Raw genomic sequence first — 21,003 nt, forward strand, 5'->3', positions numbered from 1 at the left:
TAATTTTGGGAAAGAACTTTTTAATTTATTCTTTAAAATTTTTTTAAGCTAAAGACTAAAAACAAAGATCATCATGCATACACAAAATGTGGTGCTGAAATACTGTTAATAATAAAATTATTATCACATTCCCTCAGATTCCTTGGGAAATGTAGAATTCATTATATTGATAGAAACAGACATGGATTAAGGACAGCAAACTGTTTCAGAAAAAATTTAACTCATTTTAAATTCAAAAATAAAAGAAATAAAATATAATAAGTTGACTAGTAAATTGGCATTAACTTGGGTATACATGACGCACTGTCAATCTGTTCAACATGACTTTCTAGCCTTTTAGTACGAGAAAACCAAGGAAAACACTTTTCATGAGAGAGAGTACGCATTAAGGCTAGTAGACAGTCAAGTTAGAGAGCAAAAGACCTAAAAACTAAAGTGGGAATCAAGACAAGTTCCACCCTGAAAGTTAAAAGTTAAACTCTCTAGTTATTCAATCCTGTTTTTTTACTTGGTGAGCAAACAGAATATTTAGCTAATAGATTTCTAATATATAACAGGCAAGGTTTTCCAGTTATATATATGCATAAAAGATGACTTTTATTAACTTAACAGAATCAGATGGATACTTCTATTTAACTTACTTAATTTTGCATAATGTTCCCGTCCAAATGACCTCCCCACCTCATTATTTGGAACTTAATACATTGAGCTCAGCAATTTTGCCATGGTTAGAAACATCTGAAATTTTTATTTCATAATACTCTCAAGTATTTCCTGTGATTTTTTTCTTAATCTCCAAGCAATATTAAATTTTTTGTTCCTTTGAGTTAAATTTCACCTTTAGAAGCATCAAAGCCCAAAGAAAACGATGGGAGAAGAGGTAGCATTTTGTCCTTGACTAGAAAGAAGCTGTTAGACAAACAATTGGTATTTTATTAAAAGCACCATCAAACATTTGTACTTTTGATAAAGCATCTTTTCCAGAAGCTATTTATAACACTTCATGAATTTCTAAAGTCTTTATATCTGGCTTGAAATAAAACTTGGTGCAAACTCTTTGTTCTTTGAATTACTCATCTCAAGAAATTACATGGCACACTGTACACATCTTCACTAAAGAATTAAAGCAATATAAATTGACATACAGTCCCATCAATACCAAGCAGTAAAATTCATATTTTTATCAGTAGTGTTGTTACATAATGGTTTTGGACATTACCTTTTATTTTTTTATATATACAATGAAACTCTGATTTTACCATCCTTCATTATACTGATATGTTTTTACTGTTCGTAACAAACATCAGAATAATATAAAATTTTCTTCCCCATTACTTTTTTAATCATTTTCTATATCCAGTTTCTGTTTAGTCACTGGAATAAAAATGTTGAGTACAGCATTCGGATTTTGAGCACTATCAAGTAAACTGCACAATAATCATATGTTTCACTTTAGCTGATAATCTGCAACTACCCAGAAACTTGATATGCAAAGCCAGAGATAAAATTTAAACCTTTCCTTTTTTCTTTTTTTTTTGGTCACTTTATGATGGACATATGCTAGTAGGGTATCAAGGTATACCCTACTAGCATATGTCCATATACCTTCGAATAAATCCTCCCTGTGCAGTTTATTAGGACCTGTGTGTGGAGTACATCAGGCAAATAAATACAATCTCATGAAGTATATTCTGTACAAAAGGGATTGCAATAGATATGAAATGTATAGTTGGCGCTTACTGCATTCTGTTCATTATTAATGGGGAAAGAGGATTTCACCAACCATCAGAAACTCAATGTTTCTTCTCCATTAAAAGTGTGGTTACCATTTCTGAAACCAATGAAACAAAATGGTTTTAAAAAGGGTTAATATGTACTGTTAAAATGGCAACTGAAATACAACATACTGTAAAAAAGTTTACTTTCATTCAAGAGCAATCACATCTTTCTAATTACACTATTTATAATTACTCTAATTCTCTTGTTTTTTGAAAGGGATGCATTTCTTGAAAGTGGTTCATTTGGTGAAAATATCTTTAAATTAATGGGAAAATGAGGTTCCCATTAATTTAAAGGTATCAATTAGAGAAACAAAAAATTGGCCTGACACACTGCATATATAAATAACAGTAAAAGAAAGTATATATACACAACACTTACATATTATGAGAAATGACAGTTTTGTACAAACATTAGCAAATTAAAATAAGCATACAGTATAAAAGGGAAAAAAAAATTGACTCATTTACTGGTGGAAGTGATGGCTAAGGTTCTGAAGCCAAAATGAGGAGTTGATGGATCCTTTGCCTTGAAAAAAGTATTGATAATAAATAACGTTTAAATATTTTGAAATATAATGTTATGTTCCAAAACAATGTTTTTATTAGTGAGAAACAATTTTGCTAAAAATTCATAATGCACAGTGGTGTGGGACTAAGGATCAGATGAGTAACTAAAAGGGTGGTGAGTAGCAGAAAAGGGCTCTTTCAATTCTTCTGCTAAAATACCTCTGGGCTTTCAATTTACCATCTATCAACTTGAAATCACATACTGACAACGCAACATGAAGTTTATTCAAGAATTCTGAATAAACCTGATGACCATTATTTGTATCAACATGTCAGAGAGAGAATAAAAAGAACAGAAATATTCTTGATTGGATCATCACCAGTGATCCAAATAATATTGCAAATGTGATGGTATAGTAACTGTTAGCAGAAAATGATCATAGTCAAATGAGACTATGGTCACTTTTCACTATGTAGAATGGCCATGGAACTTGTGGGTTGGTCACTTGCACTATAGCAGAATCCAGCAAATGTGCATGTTAGAGAGGCAACAGGAGAAAGAAATACTTTTGATCTAATTATCAGCAGTGACTCTTCATGCATTAAGAATCTCCAAATAAAAGAACAGTAAAAATGCAGTTAAGTATGATGGATAACTAAACGTGAAACTACAGACACTCCACGGCTTATGTAATACTCGACTTGGGGAAATTCGTCTTTACATAAGTTTTTTTCAGCCGGTGCAAATGTATTTCACATCCTGTAGGAATAAATGGAGGCATCAAGAAAATATCATAATTTTTTTTTTTTTTTTTTTTTTGGTAATTCGTTCCAAGACCTCGGAAGTTGAAAGTTTTGCTATTCAACTAAGCTATTTATCTATTTAACTAAGCAATTTATCTCTCTAAAAGATCATTTTTATAATGTAAATTGCATTACACTTCATCGTTATCATATGTTCCATTTTAAAAATCAATTTTGAACACCTTCATGATATTTTTTCTAAAACACATTTCTGGAGGTCACTACCATAAAACAATAAAAACAATTTGCACTTTCCAGTTTATTAGTCTTTTCTGTTAGAGCAATCTATTATAAATGGTAGTAAACTCGATCTTATTACGATGAAATGAGTTCCCCTTCACTGAAATCTTCAATCATATAAAAAAAGGAAATAAATTTTCAGAATCTTCTCTTCATTTTGAAGAGGATGAAGAGATTATTTTCCCTGGAACAGAAGTTAAACTAATAGGTCTGCAATTACTTGTGTCACCCTTTGATCCTTTGTGAATTGGGGATACATCTACACATCTCCAGTTGTTGGGACCAGCTCTGAATCCAAGGATGCTCTCATAATTATAGCTAAGGATTTGCTTACTTCCTTCACACTGCCTCCCTTAATATAACTGAATAGATCCCATCCAACCCAGGCACCTTTCTTATGTTTAAACTTTAACAATTTCTCTTCTATCTTCCTGTCAGTTATTACGAAATCATTTAGATCCCTGTTAGGGCTTGATAAACGTCTGGTATCCACTTCCCTAAAGAATTCCTCATATATAGATGTAGATGCAAAATGCTCATTCAGTTTCTCAGCAACCTGAGCAGGATCATCAACTGTCAAATAATCAATATCGAGTGGACTAATTTGATTCATCCCCTTCCTTATAGTGTTTACATAAGTGAAGAAGTCTTTGCTGTTTTTCTTTGCGTCCTTCACCAAAGATTTCTTGTAATGTGCCTTCGATTGTCTGACCTCCTTTGTGACTTGATTACAGACTAGTTTATATCTACCAGCAGAGGCGTCTATGTTGCCTGATAATTTATATGCATTCCATGCACTTTTCTTCTCTGCCATGAGTTTCATCGGCTCATCTGATATCCATTTAGGCCTATACCTTGAAGCGTATTTCTTACTTGGTATGAAAAGCCTAATAGTTGCTATGATTAATTCATTTATGTTTCCCATTTAGAATTTGCTGATGGTAACATCGTCAGCAAATTATAAATGGGATCCCAAATGCTGGTCCCAATGTATAGAATTTAAAAACTGTCTGAGACCACTGTAAACACCTTTAGAAAAGCATAAACCCATCCCTTTATCTCTGATGGTAGTTACATATTTAAGTAAATCCCAAATAAATACACTGCGATCACTGCCACCTACTGGTTCTTTTATCTGCAGATTCTTACTGCATCACTGATAATCAGATCAAGGGTATTATTCCCTCTTGTTGCCTCTCTAACATGCTGCTGTACAAAGTGATCACCCAATAAATCCACAAAAGTCTTGGTAGTCAGTGAATGACCAATGCACAAGTTCCAGTCAATATCTGGAAAGTTAAAATCTCCCATTATAAGACATTCTGATTTACTGGCCCACTATTTCTCTGTTCAGCTGTTTGTTGTATTAGGCCTATAACACACTCTTACTCTCATTTTTGCTTTAGCAGTGCTATGTCACACCAAACTGATCAACATTGCACTGTCGACTCATGTCAACTGAATGCACTGCTTAGATTTCATGTGCTTCTTAATTAAGAGCATAACCCCCTTCCCTGACTGATGAATAGAAAAGAACTGATTCAATTAGAGAGAGTAATTAATGAAGGCTTCTGCCCAGTACTCCTGGGGGGCTATACTAGACAACCTTATACCAAATAGAATGTTCCTGCCAAGCATTTGAGAAGAAATACAGCACATAATGACTTAACTTTCCTTCACTGTGATGCAAGAGATGGTATATTCATGGCCAATTTCTAGGTTTGTCCACATTAAAAGGTGATATTCCACTGAGTGAGGGGAGGGGGGAGAGAGGGGGCAGTAGCTGAACAGGTTTCCACAGCATATAACAAAGAATTAAAAGAAAAGGTTTTATATAGCACAGGACAATGAGTAGGTTGGAAAAAGAGCTGCTGTCTTAGTAACCATATCACATTTCTAAGAGGTTTATGTGAGAATGAAAGATAAGTTTAGTATAAGAGAGTACCCTTAGATATTTACACACTGGGGCCAATTTAAGAGGCTGAGAGTAGTACTGAAAGGGATAAAACCAAAAGGAGAGGATTTCTTGGAGAAAGAAATATGAGCACACTTATCACAAGTAGTACAAAGGCCAAAAAAGGTTAAAATAATTAGTAAGCGCAGCAACATCATTATTAATATGTAAAGTATTTTGCTGTGCCTGCTCAGGTGAGGTGGAAATAGCTCAAATTTTAATATCATTGGCATAAATGAGGGAGGGCACTTAAGAGAGAGAGAGAGAGAGAGAGAGAGAGAGAGAGAGAGAGAGAGAGAGAGAGAGAGAGAGAGAGAGAGAGAGAGAGAGAGTATAGCTAGGGAATTCTGGCAGATACTTTATTAAGAATCATTTTACTGTAAAAGAAAGGTTCTATGGAGGAGGAAATCCTGTATGAAAAGCAGCAAATTGCCTTGTATTAAATAAAAAATTTTTAACATACAGAAAAGCACTAATGGGTGAATGGCAGGCATTAAATACAGGATATAAGTCAAGGTAAATTAGATCAAGTTAACCCTTGCAATTTTTGTCATCAGATGCAAGAAAGTGTCTCTAGATGACTATGAAGGTAGAGGAACCCTTTTGCTCATAATGAATGTGAGAGAAAGGGAAACACAAAAGAGGTTAGAAAGTGATCTTTGAAACAATTTCAATAGACAAGAAGATATTGCTATAGGCTGCCAGTATTTTCATAGTCTAGAATTGGGGAGTTTAGAATTGGGAAAACAGAGTAATCAAGCAATGATGGGGGGGGGGGCATTTTTCAGTTACACACCTATTAAATAGAGAGAGACCAATAATTCTAAAATGTAAGCACTAGAAAGTTATAACAAAGTTGGGAATATTATCAGGTGTCTTGGCAATGGCAGGCTATTAAATGGTCATTTTGAGATCCAAAGCATTAACGGAGAATTAAGATAAGACTCCCACAGAAAAGATTAGAGGGGAAAATAGACAAATTAGGAAGAGAAGGGTTGTCAAAGCCTGCCTGCCTGCATGTTAAAACTCTGCAGAGAGAGATCAGGTGGAGGGAAACAATCAGTCTGAGAAGACAATCTTTTTACATGCAGAACTACAGAAATTTGGAAATTTCATTTTTTAAGAGAGACAAAAGTTGCACAGAAGGCAATTATGGTGTTTTGCCTTAAGGCATTTCTGTTTATAAGGGAAAAGGTAGCACTCAATTCCTCATACCACTAGCAGTTCAATTTTGCTATAGTAGAAGTGGGTAGTGGCAAATGATGCACGAAAGCAAGCTTATACAGCATCAGCTAAAAAAAAAATACACACTTTTCATCAATCCATATGCTCCAAGAATCTATCTAGTTCTTCCTTGAATTTATTCAAACCGCCCACTTCCACAACAATGTGTGGAAGTTTGTTCAAATAATCAACCACCCACTGGCTGAAGGCATTCTTCTGCACATATATCCTGCAAACCATCCTGTCTCAACTTGAATTTATGCTCCCTCATGTGTGTGTTGTCTCAGCAAGAGGAAGAATGCCATCAACATAGTTTAGTTTACCTTAATCCATCCAATGTCTTAAATACCTCAATCAGATGTCCCCACAGGTGCCTAATCTCCAAATGCTTCAATTTGAAGCCTTTCTTAATAAGAGCACCTTTCGTTCCCTTCACCAATCTGGTTGCCCTTCTCTGCACCCATTTCAGTAGGTCTACATCCTCCCTAAAGTGAGGCCTCCAGACTGTAATGCAGGTCATCTTGGAGGCAGAAGATGATACAATGCAGGCCAACCATTTTTGAAAGTAGAGCAAGTGCAAGGTCAAGAGAGGAAGAAGCAAGCATATGTCAAGGGAAAATTGAAGAATTCTGGAAAAAAAGGAAACTTTCTTACAACGGGAAGATATATTATTCTTGACCTGAAGTATAAAGGAACTCTGAATTTTTAAGATAGGTAAGGCCAAAGATATGGGAAGGTGACCAACAAAAGGAGTTTCCCAACTATAGAAGGGGAAATTAATAATATTTCTCGACTCTGGTAGGAAAGTTAATAACCTGAACTAAATTAATCTAGAAGTGGTGGCAAAAACTTATTGCAGAAATGCAGAAACAGTAGTGTGGCATCTGACAGGTACTTTTTTTTTTATTTCTGGAAACAACTTTTAGATGTTTTTGAATTCTGCTTGGAAAATACCAATATTTCATAATAATTTCTTAATGGATTGTAATACTTATTTTGTGTAACATTTTATTTTTTTAATAAAAATTAAATATTTAAAAAATGCTTACTGCATTTTAATCCTTTTTATCGCTTTTTTTTTTAAATATTGAAAATTTAAAAACAAAAAGCTTCAGTCAGACATAAAATACACTCCTAAATCCATTTTTAAACTGAAAAGACTTAAAGTGTACATAATTTTAAATGGGTATGCATGCATATTTTTGCTTATTATGCATATTGACATGTCTGAAAAAAATTTAAAAATGTATGTATATTTATAAGTTGCTATTCTTTACTTACATTCTAGAATTTTTTCAAAATTTATTTCAAATTTGGCATGTTCACAGCATATAAAATATGATTCCTATATACTTGTTCCCACAGAGTAGAATCCATTTTGAGTGAATATTGTGTTCCATTTCGTCTTTATTTACATATAGAATCAGTAACAAACTTTTCAAAAATAACTCCATTAGTAGAGCTTCAAAGAATGGAGATTCTGAGCATAGGAATTTAACAGAACAATGCACCCTTTTATTAACACTATACCCTCTTTTTGAGCTACTCAATTATTCAAACATCTGAAACTTGCATTACTGGGAAAAATAATATCTGAATTATTCTCACTAAGTTTTGGTAAAGCAACAGACATTGAAATTGGAGGAATGGAGAAGAGTTTCAAGAGCTGATAGTTTATTCATCAAGATATAAAATATTTCTGACAAATTTCTAACTGAAGGTCAAGAAAGACAATCAAAACATAAAAGACAGGAGCAAGTTTAGGACTTCGTGCAGTTGATGGATAATATTAGCATTAGCATTAGAAAAGGCACACGATGCAAGAAAGCGAGCTTATATAGCATCAGCCAAAAAAAAAAAAAAAAAAAAACCTTATTTCACCCATCCACTCGCTCCAAATGTTTGTCAAGTTCTGCCTTGAAACTATTTAGGCTATTAACTTCTACAACAACAGATGGAAGTTTGTTCCAGCAATCAACGACCGGCTGGCTAAAGGCAAACTTCCGCACATCTATCCTACAACAGTCTTTACTCAATTTGAATTTATGCCCTCTCAGACTATTATTCTGAACAAGAGGAAGAATTCCATCGGCATTGAGCATACTCAAACCATTCAAGGCAGGTGCCTAGTCTCCAGACACTGTAATTTGTAAAACTTAAGCCTTTCTTCGTAAGAGCAACCCTTTGTTCCATTCACTAATCTTGTTGCCCTTCTCTGTACTCGTTCCAACAGCTCTACATCCTTCTTAAAATGAGGCCTCCAGACCTGTATAGAGTATTCAAGGTGTGGCCTGACCATTTCCTTATACAAGGGGATAATCACCTCCTTATCCCTGCTAGAAAAATTCCTGTATATCATTGACAAGACACCATGAGCTACTCTTGCAGATTGTCTGCACTGCTCAGAAAACTTCATATCAGCCTGCACAATTACCCCCAGGTCCTTTTCATTCTCTACCATTGTCAGTGTTGATACGTTACTTTGAGGTTACTGCTTTCCATATGTAGTACAGTCGATTCTGGTTATTTGGCACACATCGGGACTAGTGCAATTTGGCCCGATTAAGCGGCTGCTCCAATTATCCGAAGTTTCATGTAATTAGTTAAAAATACAATGGCCCCTCCTGCTTTACAATTGGCTCACTGTACAATCAAATCACATTATGATGGACTCACCATAGTAAAGTACCGTTCACTATACAATGTGTAGTAAGCGCCGGTCATTGTGATCACATTTGTGAATTGAATTTTAATTCTATTAAACAGCGATTCTAATTAGCAAAAATAGGAGGAATATCACCCACAGGCTATAAAAGTAAAGATATATTAAGCACAAATTTACCCTTTATTACCTTACCAATTAAAAAATTAAATGATACGTGAAAATGGGAAGAATATACATGATAATCGGAATAATTAACACGTACTGTAATATGTACATACTAACTAGTTGACATTTCTGTTCACTGACATTTGTGGGTGGGGGTTAAAATTTAAAACAGTAAAAAGATAAGCAATCAATAACAAAGAACATGGCACACACAAATTGCAAGTACCACGATACGTGCAAGTGAGAACGGAGTATCAAGTTACGAAGCTTTAAAAATAGGAATGAAGAGAAGATTCTGAAAATTAATTTTTTTTATATGATTGAAGATTTCATTGAAGTGTAAACACATTTCACCATAATAACCCACAGAATTCCAGCTGTCGGTATTATTGCAAATTCAATAAGATCGAGTTTACTATCCGTTTATGATAGATTGCACTAACAGAAAAGCTCAATAAACAAGTGACTGCTAATTGTTTTATAGTTGTGACCTCCAGAAATCCAACCAAACCAAGTGATATGGTCGGAAACAATCGTAGGGTAATCTCCAGTGATGCGGTCTCCTGCCCCGATTAAACGGCATGTTGTCCCAATTAAGCAAAGTTAACCCTGGCTATTTTCTCGATTAGGTTCAGTTTTTTAAGATTTACCCCAAATAAACGGCTTCCTCGATTAACCAGTGGCTCAAATAACCGGAATCCACTGTACTTTACATTTGTCAATGTTAAATTTCATTTGCCGCCTCTCAGCACATCTGCTCAACTTTTCCAGATCCTGTTGCAGCAGCAGCATACTGTCATTAACAACCCTGCCAATCTTCGTATCATCTGCAAACTTGGACATTAAAGCCTGATATACCATCATCAATATCATTTATAAATACAGAAAACAACAATGGATCCAACACTGAACCCTGAGGGCCTCCACTAATAACATTAGTCCATGAAGAGCAGTGTCCGTTGATTACCACTCTCTGTCTTCTCTCACTCAACCATCCCTTTATCCATAGCAGCAATTTGCCTTCAATGCCACACTGCTCCAATTTGTGCAGCAGTCTTCCATTTGCAACAGTATCAAAGGCCTTTCTAAGATGCAAATATATGATATCAAAGTTATTCTTTGCATCCAGTTCCTTTGTGACTAAATAATAGTATCCAATCAAATTGGTCAGACAAGACGTCCCCTTAACAAACCCATGCTGAGTTCGAGCTATAATTGAAGTCTTGTCTAGATGATCCTGCAATACTTCTTTAACCAGTGCCTCCATTAATTTCCCTGGAACAGAAGTTAAACTAACAGGTCTGTAATGACATGTGTCTCCATTTGATCCTCCTTTGTGGATTGGGGTCACATTTGCACGTCTCCAGTTCATGGGTACCTCCCCTTAGTCCACGGAAGCTCTCATAATTATGGCTAAGGGTTTGCTTAGTTCCTTTGCCGCCTCCTTTAATATAACTGGATAGATTCCACCCACCCCAGGTGCCCGTCTTATGTTTATCTTCAACAATTTCTCCTCCACTTTACTCTCAGTTATTACAAGATTATCTCACTTACTGCCACAGTTGAATACACCTCTGGCAATCGCATCCCCGGAATAACTCCTCATATGTGTGAATGAATGTAGATGCAAAATATTCATTTAGTTTGTTAACTATCTGAGCAAGATCATCAACAGTTGAACCATCAATATCAAGTGGACCAATCTGATTCATCCCCTTCCTTCTAGAGTTTACATAAGTAAAGTACTCTTTGCTGTTTTTCTTTCCATTCTTTGCCAAAGATTTCTCGTAATCTGCCTTCGCCTGCCTAACCTCCTTTGTAACTTGGTTACAGACCAGCTTATATCTATCATAGGCTTCTGCATCACATGTTAATTTATATGTATCCCATGCATTTTTCTTCTCTGTCACATGTCTAATTAGTTCATCCATTTAGGCCTAAATCTTGAACAATATTTCTTTGTTGGTATGAAAAGCCTAGTAGCTTCGAAGATTAATTCTTTGAATGCTTCCCATTTTGAATTTGCCGTTGGTCCCACCGTATAGAATTTAAATACTGTCTCAGACCACCATAGTCACCTTTACAAAAGCAAAAACCCTTCCCTTTACCCTTGATGGTAGTTACCTCTTTGAGTAAATCCCACTTCAGCACACTGTGATCACTGCCACCTAGTGGTTCCTTTATCTGCAGATTCTTAATGCATGAAGAATCACTACTGATAATCAGATCAAGAGTGTGTCTCCCTCTAATTGCCTCCCGAATATGCTGCTGTAGAAAACAATCATCCAATAAATCCACAAAAGCCTTGCTAGTGTGAGTGACCAAGCCACAAATTCCAGTCAATCTCTGGGAAATTAAAATCCCCCATTATAAGACACTCTGATTTACTGGCCCACTCTATTTCACTGCACAACTGCTCATTATACTCATCAGATTCATTAGGCCTATAACACATACCTACTCATTTTTCCTTTCCCAGTGCTGAAGTCCCACCAAACAGACTCAATATTGCATTGTCCACAAACATCAACTGGATGCACTTCCTTAGATTTTATGTATTTTTTAACTAACAGCATAACCCCTCCTCCTTTCCTGTCCTATCTATCCTTTCTGTACACATTGTACTCCCCAAATTCCAATTCTGCACTGCTTATGTCTGTGTGACACCACATTTCTGATATCCCAACAATATCTGCCTTTGATGTCTTGACTAGCACTTCAAGCTCATTGAATTTATTAACTATACTCCTAGCATTGGTGTACATGCAAGTATATATGCACTTGTTTCTACTCTTAGTTACTCTAACGCAGCCCATGTATTTACTTGTTCCACTATGACTCCCAGCAGTCCTGGAAATCTCCACTGCCTTGCTTTCCAGGCTGTTGCTCAATTGCATTTCAATAGAATCAGTGCAAGAATCACTTTCACCTCTGCCAGCGGCTACTATTAATCTATTAGTGGATATGGCTTGAGACTCACGATCAGTGGTAGGTACTAGTAAAATGGTCCAAAGTCTGGAATTGACATGAGGAAATTACATACAGTACCTTTACAGGAGAAGAAGCAGATGAGTCCTTCTAACCCCACTCCCTACATATTGCTCTCTTAAATAGTCTTAAAAAGATCGTATTAAAGGTGTTTTCTTCATGGTAAAGTTTACAAGGTGAGCAACAGTAATGATGGCAAGCAGCCACTATTACTGTCGCATGTTAGAAGCTGGAAATAATTTCAATATTGTATATCTAGATTTTAATAAAGCTTTTTATTAGGTTCCCCATTAGCATGATAGGATTACTGAAGTCTTTAAGTGGATAAAGTGCCAGCTAAGAGAATGGAAATTAATGGGCATTCTTCAGGGGATTAATATATGACATAGAGTAAAAAAATATGTGGAGAGATTAATATAGTGAATAGGGTCTCTCAAAGTTCAGTGTTGGGGCCCCCCTCTTGTTTCTGATTTTTCTAAATGATACTGATTTGAGAGTTTCCTGTATAACAGGAAAACTGTCAGTTTGCTAATGATGTAAAGGTAGATAGGATAGTAAACAATCAGGACTGAACCATTTTCCTGCTTCAGAATGACATTGTCTGAAAACATAGTCTGAAAAATAGCAACCGAAGTTTATTTCTGTTAAATGTATTTAAGGGAAAAGAAATCCAGGGATGATATAGAGACTACGGGACATGGAATTAAAGGTGTTTCAGGATAAGAAAAATTTAGAAGTTACGATACAAGCAGATATGAAGTTTTCCTTGTGGTGTAAGCAAGCAGCCAGGGAGGCTCAAGGTGTAGTATCAGTGATCAATAGGATATTTTGCTAGCAGGGAGAAGGATGTTATTATTGTTCTTTATAAAATGATGGTGATAACTCATTTGGATCATTATATTCAGAGTCTGGAGGCATTGCCTATAAAAAGAACTTAGAACTTCTAGAGAGTGTCCAAAGAAAGGCAAAAAGATTGGTTGGAGTGCTCAGTGTTGACCCTATGAGGAACATTTTTGAACTGTACTGTAGAGCCTGGAGACTAAAACACCTTTGGGTGACCTGATTGAGATAGTTAGCGAACCTTAAAGAATAAGCTACAAATTACTAAGTTATTATGTAACAACCTTGTATTGCAATTTCCTGAAGGTAAATGATGTTATTTTCTAGAATTTCAGATTGTCATCAATGAAACTTATTATGTAACAAATAAGATTCAAATTTCACTGGAAAAATAGACATTTTACATTAAAAGCATACTGTACTGGTAAACTCTCTCTTTCTGTAGATTTCTGCTTGGATATTCTATTAGACATAAATTGATTTTGATTTTTTCAAGAAAGATACTGTTGCAGATGCTCACTTGTTGTACTTTTCAATTCAGTAACTCCAAGAAGTGCTCATATTGCTTTTCTCACCACTTTTAATCACTTTAAACATACTCATCAAAGGTAGCCACTATTCTACCAGTCTAGCTATACATTTGACCAAAAATAGCCAACATATACACACATGCTTCAGAAACGTTTTACTTCAGTAGCACGCATCAGTTGAAGAAAGATAAATTTATATTTATCTTTTCTTTTAGCACTGCTTTCTAGATAGTAGTAAATTTCCACCAAGTATTCTTCCACTTTCACAGGAAAGCACGTAACTTCCTTTTCAGCACGCAAGTTAATAAGATGACAGGGGCAGCCTATTACCACCAAGTGCTCAATCTCCTTTGAATATCCTTGCTACTCCAGTTTTCAGGCATACCATAATAGGCATATTATTAACACTAAATGCAAGACAGTTTTTTGAAGGAATTCCACATGATTTCAGGTTTTTAGAAAATGTCCAATGTAGTACCCTGTAAAGTCACATTACAATGCCAGTACTGAGAGAAATCTACTTTCAATGTGACATTTTTTTTTTTTTTTTTTTTATCAGAAAAGTCACCACGATGGGATATGGCTTGGAATCACTTTGGTTACTGCCATCTGCAGGAATTTAAAATGGCCAAAATTTTTCAGAGCCACCACTACCTTTCTTTCCACATCCATGCAATTTCTAATGATGCCTGCTGTTTTCATTCTTTCACAATTATCATTCTTTTGCTATTTCGCTATCAGGAAACATATTTCTGAACAACGTGCCTGCATGATCAGCACAACTTAGAGGAAGATTATATTCTAGGAAAAAGATAAAATAAACATTCAGCATACACTGAGGGTTTTTAGTGTCAAACAACATTAACTACAAAATCACTTTGTGGTTGATATTTCTGTAATTAACCAAAAAAAAAAAAAAAGACATTTCACATTTTCTTGATTTACCGGAAATGTACTTACAGCCCAAGCTAACTTGTAAAGTACTAGAGAGATACAGTTCTATGACATGACATGCATTGTTATTTGTATAAAGTAAAACTGAAGTTATTGTAAAAAGAAAATTCAATTTTGTAGTTAACATTGTTTGACACTAAACCCTTGATATGGCATTACTGTCATTATGAAATGCAACATTATTTTTGCATTTTTTTCTATGCACCATACATTGTCATTTTGCTTATTTGTTTGCAAATATCACATTTCCCACCCCTTGAAATTGAAAAATTACATCTATATACAGCACACAAGACATCCATGTTACCTTTTTCTGATTTTACAACACATGGGAAATATTGCACACATATGCATCTTCTAAAATTTTATGTTGTATTTTTTTGGTATTGTACTGAAAGACTCCCTTGATTAGCTTCATACTACACAAATACTCTGAAATGAATATACATAATATAGAACAATGCTATTACCCTGCATTTATATATTACTATAGCACACCTGATGGAAAATTCATTAACAAAAAAAAAAAAAAAAAAAAAAAAGAAACAAACAAAATTTACACAATTAAAAAAATTTCCAAATTTAATGTGTTTCACTTTCTTTTCGCAAAAAGAAATGGATGGAGAGAACTAAATTTTTGCACAAAGATAAAGACACTCTGTCATCAACTATATTATGATAGTGAGAAGGAGAAAATCAATAAAAAAGACAGAATATATTTCTTGAATGTCCTCATTTAAGATATATACAGGGTGTTTCAAAAGTGATGCTCAATAATTCAAGGGTGAACTGTACAGACTACAATATGCAAAAAAAGCCTAGTAAACACGTTTGTTTGTTTGCTTATTTGGTTTTTAGGAGCATTATCAACCAAGGCCATATTGCTCCGGGGATATGCAGTGGTCATTCCCTGACCTTTCCGCATCCTAGTAAACATGAGTCCTTAAGTGAACCATTTTCGAGATATTGCACATTTCTAGTTGGGATCCACCGGTGACTTGTTTATTTAGGTTAGGTTATGCTCATTCTCTCCGTTTCCCCTCTCTCAATGCTCTGAGATGTAGCAGGCATAAAGGATAGTCAACATGGAAAGAGGTTACAGCAACAAAGAGAATGCAGACATGCAATTCATGTATGGTAAAGCCAACAGCAATGCACTCGAGGCTGCGCATTTGTACAAAGAAGCATTTCCCTGCCAAAGGCAGTCCAACAGGTACACATCCATCAGGGTACATCATTGCCTAGAACACTGGCACTTCGCAAATGGAGTACGAGCAGGTAGGTCCATAAGCATAACACCTGATGTTGAGGAAAGGGTATTAGAAAGAACATCCTGTAACATCTGTAAAATCCTGTGGTGATTTTTGAAACCAAATATTAAAAATGCAGTATCCTATGTTTAATAAAACCACCCTTAGCAAAGGATTCACAGCTTTTTGCTAAACCAGTGCTCCCATAGTGAGTGGCGGATCTTAAGAGAAAATGTGCATTATCTCGAAAATGGTTAATTTGTGGTCCAATGTTCACTAGGACTTTTTTGCTTATTTTAGTTTGTACTTTTCACCTTTAAATTATTGACCATCATTTTTGAAACACCCTGTATACACACACAGACAGATTCTTCAAGGTTATGCACAACACCTTATGTCTGTGTGTATCTTGAATGTGCACAGGTTTACCACACATATCAAGATTTATAAATATTTAGTATTGAGCTGAAAATAAGAAATAATGAACTCTAAATGGTTGTGCAACTTATTACAATGATCACTCTATACTAAACATTCTTCATAAAAAATTACTTTTTGTGATGCACGAATCTGGAGTTATGGAAGACACGGTGGCATGGAGATCACAGGCCCCTCTGCTCTCTCTTTCTATTGAACCACACTTAAATTCTTGTCCTGGACTTGGTTGATAAAGATGATGGATATGATCTAATCTATCCTCTGATGCTGTCTCAGGAGATGACTTTGACTCATATTCAGCACATGTGTTTTTTGCTCTTGGTTTACGTTTTACTCTTTTCCTGCACAAAAAGAAAAAAAAAAAAAAAAAATGAAAAACACTTTTTATTTTAAAGTCATATTTTGAAAATGAAAGGCAACTCGAATGATGAAAAAGTCTGAGTTTGAAGTGCAAACTCTGAGTTGTCTTTGTCCATACTTTCAACTAAATGTAAATTATGAGCAAGCGTTAAGGGTGGCAATATTGAATATTATCACAATAATATTAAGTAAATATAAAATATATAATAGCAAAAACATATTTTATGCATTCCACCTGAGAAAAGTAAAATATTTTCTGCATATTTGTCTGTAGGATATTTTTTGATTGCTAGTGTTAAACTATCAATAAGATGCTCTCTACTTGATATTTAATGATACAGTTATGAACAGAGCATAAATAAACAGGAAATCTTTTGTATATATATTTTTTTAAAAATGCATTTTTAAAATGCTATGTTTCAGATATTACATATTTATATATTTTCAGTGGGTAAATACGTAATAACACGAATGGTTTCACCAAATACAAATTCAAGAATTACAACAGGGTAGCATAAGTTGACTATGATGAAAGAACAGAACTGCTGTGCAACTGCTATAACAATGAAGTTGTGAATGCTCTTATTTTTGTACAGCTATCCCAAAGTATAAACAGAAGCTGTATTTTTTACTGGACAAACCATGTGGAATGTGATGTAATGGAATGTGATGTAATATCACAATTTATGGAATGTGATGTAATAAATTTATTCAATCTAATTATTCTTACGTATTACTGTATCAAAGCAGTAGAAAGTTTATATTTTTAAGTGTGTTTTTTTTTTTCTGAGCTGTTTACATATTACAAAACACACAGCCAAGCATTAGTTTGCTGATCTGGCCTATACAAGTCCAAAACTTATGAAAATCAGACTTTCAAAACTACCATTCCTCGGGATTTTAAATTACAAGGGGAACTGTACTTTATGACGATCTACAATGAAAGAGAATTTAAACAGCATTTTATGTAACTGTTGATTATTCAACTATTATATAGGGCAGCAGTAAAAAATTTAAATACTGTACTTTTAGAATAATTTTAGAGTAATATTTTAATGGCACTAGAGACAATACTGTCTGGAGAGAAATCTTTGCATGATTTGAATTGACATCTTCAATCACTTCTGATGATTGTGAATTGGTAAAACAACAATACTGTACAGCCACTGTTCCTTTTACTGTAGCACATGCATTGTTGACTTTCTGACTTAATTATAATTCGATTCAATTCAATTTGGGAAAAATTTTTGCATTTCATTGCATTTGTTTATTAAAGTGATCTTTGCTTACAACAGCAATAGCTATGGGATTCTACAAAAGCAAGAACTGCATTACTATTGTACTAATAAGGGGGGGGAGGTAAAAAAAAGATTTGTATTCACCTAGTAGTTGTGTTGGAAAGATGATTATTTTTGTTTGTTTGATACCTTGAAATCTCTCTCTATGGCAACCACACAAATTTTGGTTTTGATTTGACAATTTTTTTCTTTGCAGCACCAATGGATAAAGTGGAATACAGATCAGCAAGGGAAAACACCCAAAACAATCCACAGAGAAATGGTTGTTTATGGAGAAGGGTGCCTGAGTTACAGTGTTGTTGCACATTGATATAAATCAGTGGTGGGCAACCTCCAGCCCACGAATGTGCATGATCCGGCCTGCGGTCATTTTCAAAATATATATAATAAACACCACGCTGTTTATTATATATATTTTTGAATTAATGGAATTTCTGATATAAATTTAGAAAATACTCTGCACATTGCTCTAACAAATATCAATCCAGATATTGATTCACTAATAAAAATAAACGCTATCAGATTTCTCATTAAATATTATAAAAATAAAATATTGCAATTTTTGGTATTTGTATTTTGTTTTTCTTATTATTAAATTAATTATATGTACATGTATGTATAAATTCACAATAAATAACATAAAACTGTTTATGACAATTTTTTTTTTATACACCATTTTAATAATCCTAAAATTTGTGGAAATCTGAAAAAAAATTTGGCCCATGCATACCTCACAGACATTTTATTCAGTCTGCCATTTATAAAGGTTGCCCACCCCGATAACAATTCAAATGTGGAAGAACCTCAGTGCATGATGAAGAAATCCCAGGACACTGCTGTAACAGAAGAGCGTGTTGTAAAAATTGAGGCAATAATCCTGGAAGATTGCAGTATTAGCATCAAAGAACTAGCTGCAAAGCTCCAAATTAGTGCAGGGTCTGTGGAGATCATTATCCATCAACTACTGCATATGAGTAAAGTATCTGCTAGATGGATTCCCAGACTTCTGACCCCTTATGAGAAGGAGAAGGGGCGGAATCTGCACATGAAATGTTGTTGATGTACGAGAAAAAGCAAGAGGAGTTTTTCTAAGGCTAGTCACCATGGATGAAACTTGGATCCATCACTATCGTTCCAAAACTAAACAAATATCAAAACAATGAATGCATGCAGAATCATCCTACCCCCCAAAAAAAACACAAAGGTGCAACCAAATGCTGGCAAGGTGATGTCAGTTTTTTTGGATCAGCATGGCGTAATACTAACAGATTACTTTCAAAAGGGCTGTACTGTGATGGCAAATTATTATTCCGATCCCCTCATAAATATATACTATAAAAAAAAAAATGGGGAACGTGATCAAAAGGTGTGCACTTGCTCCACGATAATGCCACTGCACATTCCTCACGTGCTGCAGTGAGGTGTGCCAATGAATGTGGGTTTCAAAACGTTGCCACATCTTGCTTATTCCCCCACCCTTGCACCCTCAGATTTCTTCTTCTTTTCTGTCCCGAAGTCCTTTCTTCGTGGAAAACACTTTGCTGCTGATGAATTGATTTCTGCTGCCAGTTACAATAGAAGGTATGAAGAACAAGAAATTCACAATTATAAACATTATTTATCATTAATATATCACCAGGATGTCTAGTTTAATTTATTAATACATAATGATGATACATTCAATGTAACATCAGTAATCAACAGATGTATTAACATTAGTGCATCATTGGCATATAAATTCTTTGAGTAGCTCTTGGAGAAGAATACCAAAAGGACAATTGGCAGTCTTACGGGTATTGTATAAATTTTCCCATCGTGGCTCAAAAATGAATGGCCACGTAGGATGGTCTGGCAGGGATTTCAGTTTTAAAGCGTACTTTAAAGACAACTGCTTACGTCGAAGCGATAGCGGTGGTTCGTTTGCTTCGACGTATAAGCTCTGGACAGGAGATGTGTGATATGCTCCAGTAGCAATACGTAGGGCCTGATGATGGACGGGGTCCAGCCATCACAGGACACTGTCTCTGGCTGAGGAATATACCTGGGACCCATAATCTAGTTTGGATCGCACAAGTGCACGGTAAAGCCGAAGAAGGGTGCATCGGTCTGCTCCCCAAGATGTAGAGGAGAGCGAGCGGAGAATATTAAGTCCACGTGTGCACTTTGTGCGGAGTTGACGAATATGATCCAAAAAGGTGAGTTTTTTTCAAATATGAGTCCCAAGAATTTTATGTTCGCTGCTACTGGAATAGCATTTTGTCCGAGCCTTAATTCGGGTTCAGGATGAAGATTACGCTTACGACAAAAGTGTACGCAAACGGTCTTCTCCGGCGAGAACCTGAAGCCATTAGCAAGTGCCCAGGAATTCAGATTATCAATGGCTTTCTGCAGTTGTCTTTCAATAACCCTCATGTTGCACAACTGACAAAAAATGCTAAAGTCATCAACATAGAGGGCACTGTTTACAGTTGGAGGAAGTTGTTCTGTGATTGAATTTATTTTGATGGTGAAAAGCGTGACACTTAATACTGATCCTTGTGGTACTCCCTCCTCTTGGCTGAAGGAAGGAGAGAGCGAGGATCCCACGCGAACTTGGAAAGATCGATTGGCTAAAAAGTTTTTAACAAAAATTGGGAGTTGCTCCCTAAGACCAAGGCTATGCAGATCTTTTAAGATGACAAATTTCCAAGTTGTGTCATACGCTTTCTCCATGTCAAAGAACACCGACACCAAGTATTCGCGTTTTAGGAAAGCATCCCGGATGGATGCTTCCAATCTAATAAGATGGTCCAAAGTGGACCGGTTCCTTCGGAAGCCGCACTGGATGTTGGAGAGGTCATTTGATTGTAGATACCATATTAAACGAGAATTAACCATTCTCTCCAGGATTTTGCACAGACAGCTAGTCAGAGCAATAGGACGATAATTGGTGGTGACTTTTGCATCCTTTCCTGGCTTAGAAAAGGCAAGAACGATTGCCTTTCGCCAGGAGTCCGGAAACTGCC

The 21,003-nt window shown here is 35.4% G+C and overlaps 1 protein-coding gene across 1 annotated transcript in view; it reads right to left on the reverse strand.

The window, feature by feature from the left end:
- Positions 1-21,003, reverse strand: part of phtf (putative homeodomain transcription factor) — a 210,028-nt gene that overhangs the window by 134,008 nt on the left and 55,017 nt on the right. The window contains exon 7 of the mRNA XM_090385805.1: positions 16,455-16,681. Within this exon, the coding sequence (XP_090241931.1) occupies positions 16,455-16,681 (227 nt within the window). The remainder of the gene's footprint in view (positions 1-16,454; positions 16,682-21,003) is intronic.

The sequence above is a fragment of the Mastigoproctus giganteus genome, chromosome 12 (assembly GCF_048544385.1).
Source record: "Mastigoproctus giganteus isolate SK-2022 chromosome 12, ASM4854438v1, whole genome shotgun sequence".
In the NCBI taxonomy this organism is placed as follows: Eukaryota; Metazoa; Arthropoda; class Arachnida; order Uropygi; family Thelyphonidae; genus Mastigoproctus; species Mastigoproctus giganteus.